The 14,367-nt window shown below is 50.1% G+C and overlaps 1 protein-coding gene across 3 annotated transcripts in view; it reads left to right on the top strand.

Moving 5' to 3' along the window:
* FAM193A (family with sequence similarity 193 member A) overlaps positions 1-14,367 on the top strand; it is a 577,965-nt gene that overhangs the window by 428,006 nt on the left and 135,592 nt on the right. For all 3 annotated transcript variants that reach the window (XM_086964186.1, XM_086964185.1, XM_086964184.1), the window contains exon 17: positions 10,527-10,806. In XM_086964186.1, the coding sequence (XP_086820312.1) occupies positions 10,527-10,806 (280 nt within the window). The remainder of the gene's footprint in view (positions 1-10,526; positions 10,807-14,367) is intronic.

Here is a 14,367-nt window from a genome sequence, read left to right as displayed (position 1 = left end):
TCCTTCACTGTTCATATTAACTCTGTTAAGATGGCCGCCACACTCTTTCATCCAAAGTCCACTTTCTACATCCATTAACCGGCCACGCCACTCGCATACTTGTTTTCTACATCCACCAGAGCGCTAACTGCACGGCACCCGAATGGCAGTTTGACTGTCCCACACGAATGCTTGAAGTAGGTACTAACCTCGTAATATCGTTTGTACTCGTTTACGGTGGACCATGTTTCTGTTTGACACTTTGTTGACACTGTTCTCTATCCTTTTCTAACACCACCGATTTTCTGAACACTCTCACGTTAAACGTTCCCAGTGTGCTTCTAGTTCACGTAAATGTACTCTTCTTGGTCACATTTGTGAATGCTCGGTTTCAAACACATTTTGTTCCCCAATTCACAGAAGGCATGTATTAGACTGCAATATGGTACATTCTGGTTCACTCGATTTTTAAGCACAAAATCACTCTGACTAATCACTGTGTTGTTTGAACCTATGATCGATTAAGTATTATGTTCATGATGTATTAGATGGGGATACATTTCTGATTTCTCAGACCGTTCATTTGTTTTTCTCCTTAGATTTTCCCCTGACGAAGGGCTCACTGAACAGCCCGAAATGCATAGGGATTTACAATTCAAGCATTTTGGATATTGTTTGTTACAACTAATTTACAATTCATGAATGAACTTTTGAAATCATTAATGAGATTAAATCAATAATGGACTAATCTTGTGATTTGGATTTACTTTACTATGTCCTTGGTTGGGTACCTTGAACGCTGTGCGAAGGGGACAATTCCAATTCTGGATTTGCGATTCTGAAAATTCTCTAATATACCTGCAGATTCCTCCCCGTTGCATGGCTTATCACACATGTCCTTTTAATGTGGTGCTGTTGGACAGGCCACATGAAAGGCCGCTCTCCCCCGGCCCGACCAGGCCTGAGCCCGGTCACGCAGGTACTACACACCACCCTTGCACGTCCTCCGTCCCCTCAGGGACCCCTGCCCTCGAGCATGTCAACCTCGTGGGTCCGATCCACTGCCAGCCCACGCGCCCATCCTGGGGCGCCATCTTGGACACTCCACCACGTGGCCACCTGGCCCCCGGCCGACCTCAACCCTGGGCCTGGCCAGGCCTCAGACATCCCGGCACCACCATCCACCCAGGAGGTGAGCGGGCTACTTGGCAAGTCAATGGGAGAAGGAGGTGTCGATGGCTCTCCCCCACCAAGTGCCGCTCGCCCATCGCCTCCCCGGGCGCTGGCTCCACCCCCCTGCTGGGTGTCTGGACTCCCTCATCCCGGACCTCCCGACCTCCAAGTGCGAGGGTCCGGACATCAAAGCACACCAGCCCTATAACTGGGGCAGCTCCAGAGCAGGAAGGCAGTTGTATCTTGGAGTCGAGAGACGTAAAGAGGAACTCATCCTAGGCGGACTACTGGCGCTGCCGTAGCTCTGTCTTGTGCACCATCGTCCTGCCTGTTGGCGCTGCCACAGACTTCGCAACCTTCATCTCCTTCATCGTCGTCGGGACCTGCTGGCGTGGCCGCGGACCGTTGTAACCGTCATCTTCACCGGGACCTGCAGGCTCCGCCGCGGACCGTCGTTTTTCCTTCGTCCATCTCGGGACCTGCTGGCTCCGCCGCGGCCCGATCATCTAGAACGCCGAGCTCGAGGATTGAGAGCTATTTTCCACTCATTGGTAACAAGACTGTCCCGCTACCCCTTTTCCTAATCCAGAGACTAGAACCGAGGGGACCCCTGAGTCCAGACCTCCTTGTATCATATCATCGTAACCTAAGAATTGCATATAAAGCCTCGTTAACCTTCAACCTTGTGTGGTGTCCGTCTGTGGGGGGGAAGTTACTTGTCTGTACAGTCGTTGGAGACGGCTCTCCCCGGAGACCTCTCCCCGTAGTCTCGGCCGACCCTCCCGGTCCGTCTAACATTGGTGGCCAGCGGCGCGATCCGAATCACCGCATAACGTACAGAGAGTAGCTCACCCCACGACGAAATCACAATGACAACTAAAGAAAGCGGATCAACCGAGAAATTCCAAATGGAGAAATTAGAGGAGTACAGCCATCGTGAACTAAAACAATTCTGCATCGAACTGGGTATCGCTACCACCGGACTAAGCACCAAAGATGATTTTAAGCATGCCCTAGAATCTTGGGCAGAGACCGGGGCTGCCGGAACCCCCGATCAAAGCACCGCAGAAAAAACCACCACGGCCCCTGAAGGGCAAAGAACGGGTCTCTCGCAAGACGAGATCCAGGAAAGAGAAAGAACCCGACTACACGAGCTAGAAATGGCCCGGCTCAAAATGGACGTTGAACTTAAGTTGGCCGAACAAAAAATCAACTTAGAGCACCTGCGTCTCCGAGAAGAAAGAGAGGAGAAACAGAGACAAAGGGAGCTCGAGGAAAAGAAACTGGCGTACGAACACGAACGGAACCTAGCCGAGATCAACCTACGCAAGCAGAATAAAGAAGTAGGGGTGCCCGAGCGACCCCACACCTCAGGGGCCACAGAGAAAAAGGTACACATCCCCAAGGATGTTGTCCGAGAATATTTCCGAGAGGACGACATCCAGCAATGGTTTAAGGCCTATGAAATCGCTATGACTGCACACCGGATCGATAGAAGCGATTGGGGAGCCGGTCTATGGGGGAGATTCCTCAATGAGGGACGCGATACCCTGCTACAGCTCCCGGACCACCAGATGACCTCCTATGACCATATGAAAGCGGCACTCCTCACCCGCTATGGCCTCACGCCCGAGATGTACCGTCAGAGGTTCCGAGACTGCACCCGCATCCCGGGTACAACTTGGGTGGACTATGTAACCTACTTTAGCCGAGCCTTCGAGGGCTGGATCAGAGGAAGCAACGTCACGACCTACGAACAACTGTTCAATCTGATGGTATGGGAGCATCTGTCGAACAATTGCTTCATTGAACTCCGCCAGCACCTCCTCGACAGCAAGTTAACGGATCCCCGGCAGCTCGCAGCCGAAGCTGACCGGTGGGAGATCACCAGAGTGGGCCGGAATGGGTCCTACGAACAGAACCGGAACAACAATGGTCAGCACCGACCCAGAGGAGGAGGAGGGGGCCAAGGACGAGGAAGAGACAACGCTCCGGTCGCCCCCGCTACCAGCACCACCCCCTCGGCCAACCGGGGCAGCACCCCGGCGCGACCGGGGTACAGAGCCAATGTCACGTGTCACCGATGCCAACGGGTCGGCCACTATGCAAACGACCCAAATTGCCCGCAGTACCAGAGCCCAAGACCCCGCCAAGTGGCCGCTGCGGCCCTAGGGGAAGAACAGATCTCCGAGGAGCAGGAAGAATACGAACAAGAGCATCAAGAGTGGGAGCCAGCCGCCATGGCTCTAGCATGCTTAGGGGGGAAAGACATGGTCCCGCGGGTCCCCCTACCCGCTAACACCCAGAAGTACAGCCAATGGGTGAGCATCAATGGACGCCGGGCCGAAGCCCTTCGTGACACCGGGGCCAGTGTAACAGCCGTCCGCTGTCACCTGGTGACCCCAGAACAGTATCTACCGAACATTCTCTGCCCTGTACGATCAGCCGATAACTCGGAAAGTCTGTGTCGGATGGCCTGCGTCCCTTTCGAATGGGGAGGGGTCTCCGGCATGTTGAAAGTAACGGTCCGAGACGATGCCCCCGTAGACTGCCTCCTGGGAAATGACCTTGAAAGCTCTCCGTGGGCAGCCGTGGAGCGAAGAGAACACCTGGGGATGTTAGGCGTCCCGGACTGGGCGTGCGTCACCACCCGGTCCATGGCCGCCCGTGCCAACCACCGCCCCGAAGAACCCGAATGGCCGGCACCACCGCCCCCGGTCGCCCCAGCCGAAACCACCGACCGTGACATCCCCCCCGAACCAGCTCAACCTTCCGACCTCGCTAACCTCGACCAGTGGCCTCAAGAGGGGGGGCCCACGCAAGAACAATTTCGCCAAGAACAGAAGACCTGTCCCTCCCTCGAGGGACTCCGCCAGCAAGCGCTCGCCCAAAGCGCAGGGGATACCTCCGGAACTCATTGGGTCTACTGGGACAATGATCTACTGTACAGCGAGCAAAGAATCGCCGAGCTGGGGGCCAACCGAGTATTAGTGGTGCCCCTCCGTTTTTGAGACTTTCTGCTAAACCTGGCCCACGATGTCCCCCTGGCAGGACACCTGGGACAAGATAAAACCTACAGTCGCCTAGTGACCCACTTCTTCTGGCCCAAAATGAGGAACGATGTGCACCAGCATTGCCGGTCTTGCCCCACGTGCCAAGCCAGTGGAAAGAGCGGCCGCAATCTAAAGGCTCCCCTGCAACCTTTTCCTGTGGTCACTACCCCGTTTGAGAGGGTCGGAATAGACATTGTGGGGCCCCTGGACCCGCGCACAAAACAAGGCCATCGATTCATCTTGGTGCTAGTGGACCACGCCACCCGCTACCCTGAGGCTGTCCCTCTGCGGACTGTGACAGCCCCGGTAGTCGGCCGGGCTCTGATGGGGATCTTCTCCCGTGTGGGCTTCCCCCGAGAAGTCGTCAGCGACAGAGGCACGAACTTTATTTCTAAATACATGAAATCCCTCTGGCAACAGTGCGGGGTCACCTACCGGTTCACGACCCCCTATCACCCTCAAGGGAACGGACTCGTTGAGCGGTTCAACCGCACGCTAAAGGGGATGATCGGGGGGTTGGAAGAGCCCCTCCGTCGCCAGTGGGATGTGCTGCTGCCGTGCCTCCTCTTCGCTTATCGAGAGGTCCCCCAGAAATCCCTGGGCTTCAGCCCATTTGAACTGCTATATGGACACCCAGTGCGGGGGCCGCTCAGCCTAGTCAAAGAAGGCTGGGAGCTGCCTCCGTTAAAGAACCCTCCAGATGTCTTCCGGTATCTCTTAACCCTCCGCAACCAGACCCGGCGGTTCCGGGAACTGGCAAAAGCCAACCTAGAGGCCAGTCAAGAGGACATGAAAAAGTGGTATGACCGGAATGCCTCATCCATTGAATTTGAACCTGGCCAACAGGTATGGGTGATGTCCCCCACCGAACCATGCGCCCTACAAGACAAATGGACGGGGCCCTTCAAAGTAATCGAGCGCAAGGGTCCTGCCACCTATCTCATCGACATGGAATCCTCCCGGAACCCACTCCGGGTCCTCCACGCTAACAGACTAAAGCCCCACTTTGTGCGTACAGAACTCAGCCTCCTGATGGCCACAGACACTGGGGCTGAAGAAGACTCCGAGCCCCTCCCTGACCTCCTACGGACTCGGGAGCAAGACGGCTCCGTGGATGGGGTCCGACTCTCGGAGGCCCTCACCAGAGAGCAACGCCAGGAATGTCAAGTCCTCCTATCACAGTTCGCCAGCCTGTTCTCCCTCACCCCAGGTGTCACTTCCTGGTGTGTGCACGATGTGGACACGGGGGACAGCCCCCCTATCCGCCACCGGGCCTACCGCGTGCCAGATCGGGTACGGGCCTGCATCCAGGAAGAAGTAGCCAAGATGCTCACACTCGGGGTCATCGAGGCCTCAGACAGCCCCTGGGCCAGCCCTGTAGTACTGGTCCCCAAAGCAGCTGCCCCCGGCACCACACCAGAACTCCGGTTCTGCGTCGACTACCGGGGCTTGAATGCGGTCACCCGAACGGACGCACATCCCATCCCCCGGGCAGATGAACTGATCGACCGCATGGGAGCTGCCCGCTACCTCAGTATCTTCGACCTGACGGCGGGCTACTGGCAGATCGGCCTCACACCCCGGGCGCAAGAACGTTCTGCCTTTTCCACACCCGATGGCCATTACCATTTCACAGTCATGCCCTTCGGCATGAAGAACGCCCCAGCGACATTCCAACGGCTCGTCAATCAGGTCCTGGCGGGGCTCGAAGGATTCAGCGCCGCCTACCTAGACGACATCGCTGTGTACAGCCACCATTGGTCCGAGCACCTCCACCACCTCCGAGCAGTGCTGCAAGCCCTACAGCGGGCTGGCCTCACGATCAAGGCCAGCAAATGTCAAATTGGGCAAGGGTCTGTAACCTACCTCGGGCACCAGGTGGGAAGCGGCCTGGTGGCCCCTCTGCAGCTAAAAATTGCCGCCATCCAGTCCTGGCAGTCCCCCATCACCCAGACCGAGGTGCGAGCCTTCCTGGGCCTCACAGGCTACTACCGAAGGTTCGTGAAAGACTATGGGACTATAGTGGGGCCCCTCACAGAACTCACGTCGAAAAACCAGCCCAAGAAAGTCAACTGGACCCCAGAGTGTCAAGCTGCCTTTGAACAATTGAAAGCCGCCATGTGTTCCGCCCCTGTGCTCCAGGCCCCCGACTACAGCCGGGAGTTCGTCGTTCAGACGGATGCCTCCGACCATGGCATTGGGGCAGTCCTGTCTCAAGTGAACACCGACGGCCTTGATCAACCGGTGGCCTTCATTAGCCGGCGACTCCTACCACGGGAACAGCGCTGGAGCACCATAGAGAGGGAGGCCTTCGCTGTGGTATGGGCCCTCAAAAAGCTCCGGCCCTACCTTTTTGGCACACACTTTCGGGTACAGACCGACCACCGACCCCTGCAGTGGCTGATGCAGATGCGGGGGGAAAACCCAAAGTTACTACGCTGGTCCATCTCCCTACAAGGTATGGACTTCACAGTCGAACACCGGCCTGGGCCAGATCACGCCAACGCGGATGGCCTGTCCCGGTTCTTCCGCCTCGACGAGGAGAGTCCCCAAGAGGATGGGTAACTCTCCCCGCCTTCAGCTGGGGGGGACGCATGTTGGACAGGCCACATGAAAGGCCGCTCTCCCCCGGCCCGACCAGGCCTGAGCCCGGTCACGCAGGTACTACACACCACCCTTGCACGTCCTCCGTCCCCTCAGGGACCCCTGCCCTCGAGCATGTCAACCTCGTGGGTCCGATCCACTGCCAGCCCACGCGCCCATCCTGGGGCGCCATCTTGGACACTCCACCACGTGGCCACCTGGCCCCCGGCCGACCTCAACCCTGGGCCTGGCCAGGCCTCAGACATCCCGGCACCACCATCCACCCAGGAGGTGAGCGGGCTACTTGGCAAGTCAATGGGAGAAGGAGGTGTCGATGGCTCTCCCCCACCAAGTGCCGCTCGCCCATCGCCTCCCCGGGCGCTGGCTCCACCCCCCTGCTGGGTGTCTGGACTCCCTCATCCCGGACCTCCCGACCTCCAAGTGCGAGGGTCCGGACATCAAAGCACACCAGCCCTATAACTGGGGCAGCTCCAGAGCAGGAAGGCAGTTGTATCTTGGAGTCGAGAGACGTAAAGAGGAACTCATCCTAGGCGGACTACTGGCGCTGCCGTAGCTCTGTCTTGTGCACCATCGTCCTGCCTGTTGGCGCTGCCACAGACTTCGCAACCTTCATCTCCTTCATCGTCGTCGGGACCTGCTGGCGTGGCCGCGGACCGTTGTAACCGTCATCTTCACCGGGACCTGCAGGCTCCGCCGCGGACCGTCGTTTTTCCTTCGTCCATCTCGGGACCTGCTGGCTCCGCCGCGGCCCGATCATCTAGAACGCCGAGCTCGAGGATTGAGAGCTATTTTCCACTCATTGGTAACAAGACTGTCCCGCTACCCCTTTTCCTAATCCAGAGACTAGAACCGAGGGGACCCCTGAGTCCAGACCTCCTTGTATCATATCATCGTAACCTAAGAATTGCATATAAAGCCTCGTTAACCTTCAACCTTGTGTGGTGTCCGTCTGTGGGGGGGAAGTTACTTGTCTGTACAGTCGTTGGAGACGGCTCTCCCCGGAGACCTCTCCCCGTAGTCTCGGCCGACCCTCCCGGTCCGTCTAACAGGTGCCATCATATTATATAACACTACACCTGTCTCCTTAATATTAAGACTCCTCTGACTGGAATGCGCACAAAATATCAATCAATCAATTATTTGTTAAGCACCGCTACTCACCCAGAAGGGTCTCAAGGCGCAGGCGGAAGGGGTGGGGGAGGGTGGATGGGGGCACGACTGCTTAGCACTCAGAGTACCGGCGAGGGCTTCGAGGTTCAGAGGTTTACTATGGCCCAGCAGGGTACGTGGGGTGCCGGGCGATTATGGTGATTGTTCGAAGAGCCATGTCTTGAGGTCCTACAGGAACTTGGAGAGAGTTGGTGTCTAGGGGAGGTGGAGAGGGAGGGTGTTCCATGTCTTGGCTGCGAGGAAGGAGAAGGAACGACCTCCCATTCTGGTCTTCTTGATGCTTGGTACCGTGACAAGGGAAAGCTAGGTTGAGTGGAGGGATCTTTGGAGTGCTTGGAACGAGAGACGGTGGTTGATGTAGGAAACTGAATCCACCAGGCTGACTGGGTGCTTTATGCCTCCAGTGACTTCACTGGGATGCCATTTGCGGCGCCGAAGTGGAGCCCAGCAGACCCTAATGGTGTAGGAGAGCTATTAACCACATGCGTGCGGGGGTTATTTTTGCGCTGTGCGGCTTTTTTCCAAAAGCCGCGTTACATGACGAGCTCAGCTCGTCATCAGCACACGACCGACGTGGCTGATGACGAGCTGAGCTCGTCATCAGCATCGAAGGGGTTAAAGAGTTTCTAGATCAGCAACCGGGATATTCAGAAGGTAAGGAATCTGCAGGTAGAGTATCCACAAGAAAAAGTGTTAGAAAAGGTAAGTAACTGTTTACTTTGGCTATAAGGACAAAGCCCCAGAAAGTCCCTGAAGGGAGCACGAGGTCTTGCACAGTGAGCATTAAGCATGAGCTTCCACATCTAACAGGACCTGCAATACCTAATATAAGGTGGAATTGGCCATATTAATTTGTGTATTTTATTTTGCTTCAGAAAGGACTCAGTTTACTGCCTTATGCTTCAAAAATGTTAGAGCAAAATGTAACAAGCTGTCCAATAGTGTATTGTTTTAGGTTTTGACTGCATGTTGTAGAGTTTGTGTAACTGCTCTAAAAAACCCTAATGGCCTGTCTGTGCCACGTGTATTAAAGACAAAATATGGGTGGGGGGTATGGAGGGGGAGAGAATGTGGCTTTCAAAATTGTTCTATAGTCCTACTAGTTACATCATAAATGTATCTTCTGTGTCCCACTTGAACACTCATAAAACGCACTTGGAGGCTAGAGAACATTTGTCTTTTGTTCCAGGAAATCCCTATAATTTTTTTGCTGTTGATGTCGCTGGTAAAAATAAAGGAGATGTTTTCATAATGCTTTGAAACTGATTGAGGTTTGTGATTGTATTAACAAGTCTCCTGATCCTCTTTTATTTGTTTCTTACTTGGCTTTAGTTTCATTTCTTAAAGAATATTGTAATATTTCAAAGGTGACATATTAGAACGATCAAACATATGTTTGCCCTTCGTTTTTATGACTTGTCCTGTTAAAGCTATCTATTGGATTATATTTCAAGACTGTAATGCGCTGATGATTTAATCTGTTTCTCTCTCTCCCAGTCTTGTTTTAATTGAATTATGGATCCTTTGTTCTCGTATGTCTATTTTCTGATCGATATCCTTTTACTAGACGTTTATTTGGACATATTTTTTTGCCTTCATAAAATTATGTAATGCAGCTACTTATACCAGGTGCATACTTGCTGTGTAGTAAAAACTCGGCACTGGAATGTAATTAGGAAGTATACATCCAATGCCTGAAACTTTAAGGCATGGGGAATATCAAAAGGATACACAGTAAAAGTTTTGAGATTTCTTGTTGCAGTCCAAAAGTGTTTTATGTAATAAATGTAACTGTCATTTAAATGGCAGATTTGTGGAACCTGTCTGAATCTGGGAGTAACTTTTCTCAGGCCCCACAGTTCAGCATTGCTGCTGAGTAACATAGCATCCATAACAAATGTTAGTCTGTAAATAGAACACTGGCATTTAGTTAGTACTGCACACAAGTATCTCCCAAAAATCTCAACAGTTTTTCTTTTCCGTGAGGCAAATCATTAAGAGGTGGCGGTACTGTTTACAGAGGCATATTAACAAAGCATTAAATTGCAGCTCAGATTTTTGAGGAAAAAAAACTGCTATTTCTTTTTTAATTTGCAAAGTCTTGGGAATAAATGTTCTTTATAATCCATTGATGGTCATTAGCTCCTCTCTGTGGCCTTGCTAGCAATGAAGAAAGCCCTTCTGTGTTGGGGTATCCTTTGACTCGGATCAAGAATGGTGGTGGGCATGTAGAATCAAGTGGTGTAGGGGTGGAAGGGTGGAGATGCGCCTTTAGCAATGGGGCCGGTTTAGTTGCGGGGACGTTTAAAGTTGAAGCAATAGGTTCTACAAAGGGCTTCTATCCTTTTAATGTTCCCCTTAGCTGCAATATGTAAATTCACAATGATCTGTATGAAATAGTAACTTTTGTCCGTGAGTTATCGAGTTGTTACAAATACTAGAATTGATTCATTCGTGCATGTAGTGCCAATATGTAGTTGATTTAATGAATAATTAGGATTGCCTATAGAAATGTGGTATTACAATATTTGTTATTTTTTACATCAGGTGATGTGTTTCACAATATTAGTAAAGAGGACCACAGACATTCTGCGCCAGTTGCTCCAAGGAATAGTCCAACAGGTTTATCATCTCTCCCCCCGCTTTCTCCTTCTGGACTTTCTCCAACATCTACCACTCATCTTCCCAATCATACAACGCCATCTTTTCCCAAAACTGCTTCAACTGCACCTTCGTTTGTAGATCAACATTCAGGTCTTTGCACGACTACAGCTGCACCACCCGTATCAACGGACAGTTCGTTAAGTGCACCGCCAAGTGTCTGCAGGTAAGTAGTTCAAATAGTTGAATTTTCTTCATTTATAGCTTGTTGTGATCAAAGGCCAATGTATTTGCAAACTAACCATTCTGAACTCTTATAGTAAATTGCTCTAATTTGCAAAACCTTTGCTTACAAGAAAGGATACGAGTCATTCCACGCTACAAAGCTGTGGAAGATCAGAACACTTTTTAGTCCGCAAATATTTCTGATCTTCATTGTATTATCAAGAATCTTGAATAAAGAGGTCTTCCCTCCTCGCTTCTGAATGGAAATCAGTTTTTTTGCTGCCACAGTAAAAAAAAACTTTAAGAGGAACTTCTGGCAAAACAACAGGACAAGGATTTTGCACTCAGTCTTATGTGGAGATTGAGCAGCAGCAGTTGACTACACTTGACCCCAAAAGAGCTTTATGCTTTTACATTGATCATATCAAGGACCATCGGGTGGCTGAACAGCTTTTTCTGGGGTTCTCTGGGGGTAAAGAAAGGAAAGGCTGCGCAGAAAAGGATTGTCAAGGAGGATATGCTTCTGTTTTAAGTTTGACTGGTCATTGACAAAAATGCAGCCTCAGTGAGGTTTGAGAGTTCGTTCCACCGAGCCAAGGACAGAGAGTGGCTGTTCTGAAAATGTGTCTGCCCGTGTCGTTTAGGTCCGTGCACACATTCACAAAGCACTACTGCCTTAACAGACATAGCCCGTTAGTTCCTCAGACCCATTGCCTATATCTATCCCCAAGGTGAGGAATATGCAGTTAGAAGTATCCATCAGAACAGCAAGTTATTTCTGTAACTCTTTCTAGTGGATGCTCTATCTAACCGCAGATCCCTCCATGCCCTCCGACTTTCCTTTTCAGTGGAATGATCTTCTTTCCCATTTTATAAAGTTCCAATCTAGAGAGCTGCATAATCGTAACACTGAACAATTTTTGTGCTCTGCTTTCTATGGGAGTGGACAGAGTCAAGAAAGAAACTGATGTTGGTGCTCGGAGGGTTTGCTTACAGTTGCTCTGCTCCGTCCACTGATCTATGAGAACTGTTGGTGCACTGCTGTGTAAAGAATGTGGATTCAGTCTTAACGCCTGGAAAGTATTTTAAAGGTGAGGAATCTACAGATGGAGAATCCACCAGAAAGAGCATTACTTAAGTAACTTGTTCATCGGTCACCCGATATTTAGTTTGCATCCATTTATCAAGAAAGAACTGGTTTCAAAGTTCTGGTTTTGGCTGTGGCACTTAAGCAACACTGACCTTGGGAATCTGAGTTGGAATAAAGTTACCATGGATCACGAGAATCTGATGCAAGTTGCATTAGAAATTTAGGCAGGGGAGAGAACATTCAGTGCAGCTTGAGGGCAAAAATAGATATAGGGATAGGGGGGCGACCCACACATGGGTATAATGTCAAACTCTTTACATATGGCACATATTAACAAATATTCACTACTAACATGGAATGTTAGGCTCCAAACACATAACTGCTTGAAAACTAAGGGAACACAAATAGCATTTCTTCAACAAAAACACCTCACAAAGCAGCTCTCTCTACCCAGTGTAGACGGAGAGGCCAAGTAATTGCAAGAATGTACTCCTATACCAGGATGCATTGATATGGATCAGTTTAATTGATGTGATACATTCATAGATAGGGTTGGTAGAAAGGCCCTGGTAATAGGGTAAATGGGCCACATAAATCTACTTTTGGAAAACATTTATGCTACAAATTCAGTCCAGTGTGCCTTTTTAGGATACAGGTCATCCATACTAGCCCATTGGCAATAAATATCAAAGCTCTTGAGTGAGCACTTTAACTGCATTCTAAACTCTGACCCAGATTGCTTTCTCTCCTTACTCTCGGGCACTTTGATGGGAAGAGGCTCAAGTCTAAGCAAATTGTCAACATAATGGAGAAACTAACGGAATACTCATTTTACTCTCCAGTGCATTCAGAATACACAGCACTATTTTACTTGTTCTCAGTATTCAGGCAAAATCATATACAATCTGAACCCCTTACTGCAACGTCTAATGTGGGCCTTGTAGTGCACTGCAATACATGCGTGGAAGATTCATGGAGTCTTGCTATAAAGAGACCGAGGCTAAGCACGCTATCAAAATGTGCAACTCTGAAATTGAAGCCACAGCATTTAACAGAATGACAGTTGGCGGCTAAAGTGGTCATTATAAGGAACGTATCAATCATTTTGTGTGGGTCAGAAAAACACATCAGTGGGAACTAAACATATTAGAATTAACTCTCATAAAATTAGAAAGAGAATCATTAGGAAATCCAAGCGGAAGCAAATAATAGCAGAGAGGAAAAATATGAGCATTTACAAAGACTGAGATATCTAGATTATGGAGAGTACTCAATGAAAAATAACCAGAAGGAGGCAAGGCGTTGTAGTTTACTCGCTCAGATGGCCAAACCAGAATTGAGGGGATGCCCGATGTATGAGTTGAAGCATGATTCAGGGTGCCCACTATACACACACACACAGAGAAATGAATGAGGGGTTTATGATACTCTATTGCAAGCTATAAGAAATATCCCAAGAACTACCCCAAATGGACACAATAAAAGTTACCAGAATGTTCGAAACAGCTACACACCTTAACCCTTGCAATTTCTGAAGATGAAATAAGAAGCCAGTTAAGATATGGCCACAGCAAAAACCCCAGGTTCTGATGGACTTCAAAGGAAATCTACCAGAGCTGTACTGATATATACGCACTAAGATAGCTGCAAGCGTATACTACAGTTATATAAATTAAATCATTCCCCTACTCACCAGGAGAATCTTTTAGTCCCCCCCCCCCCCCCCCCACCCTCACCCCCTCCTTAAACCCAGACGTGATGCCATGGACAAGTTATCTTACAGTCCATTATCAATGTTCAAATCAAATATTAAGCCAAATAAAATATTTAGCAAGCTAGTAGCCAAGCGGCTTCATGGACTTCTGTCACTACTGACTCATCCAGACAAAAATGGGGTTATTCATGTAGGAAACTGGCTCTATATATACTACACCAAAATTAGGTATAGTGTGTATAAAGTCCAGGTGACCCCAGAGGTAGGCAGAGGTTAAAGTTAGACAGAACCTTATTCTCTATTTGTGGTAGAGTGGTCGAGCAGTAAGGCAGTATTAGAGGACAGTGTTAAGAATTTGATGTACACACTCAGCAAATGAATTAACACGCTCAAGAGCTGAACTCTAGGCCAAAATGTTTTTGTACAAAAAAAATACTGTTGTTTATTTTGAGAACCAAGCAAGCCTGGCACAGGTAAGCATGAACACCTTGGCTGCTGCCCAGATTTACCTCCTGTGCTGGGCCCCAATGTAAACGGGCGTGGTCATGACGGAACGGTTCCGTCATAAGCACAGCTCAACCGATGCTCATGACGGAACCGTTCCGTCATGAGCATCGAAGGGGTTAAATACTTTTCAGTAATAAGTTGCTGAATATAGAACAGTTTCAAAATGCAATAGAAATTGTACTTTGTTTGATTTACAGGGGATGTAGTAGGTTGCAACACTTAGCAAATACAGTTCATTGAAATGAATAGTC

This window comes from Lissotriton vulgaris, chromosome 3_2 (genome assembly GCF_964263255.1).
Source record: "Lissotriton vulgaris chromosome 3_2, aLisVul1.2, whole genome shotgun sequence".
NCBI classification, from domain to species: domain Eukaryota; kingdom Metazoa; phylum Chordata; class Amphibia; order Caudata; family Salamandridae; genus Lissotriton; species Lissotriton vulgaris.
This window is presented reverse-complemented; position numbering and strand designations above follow the sequence as displayed.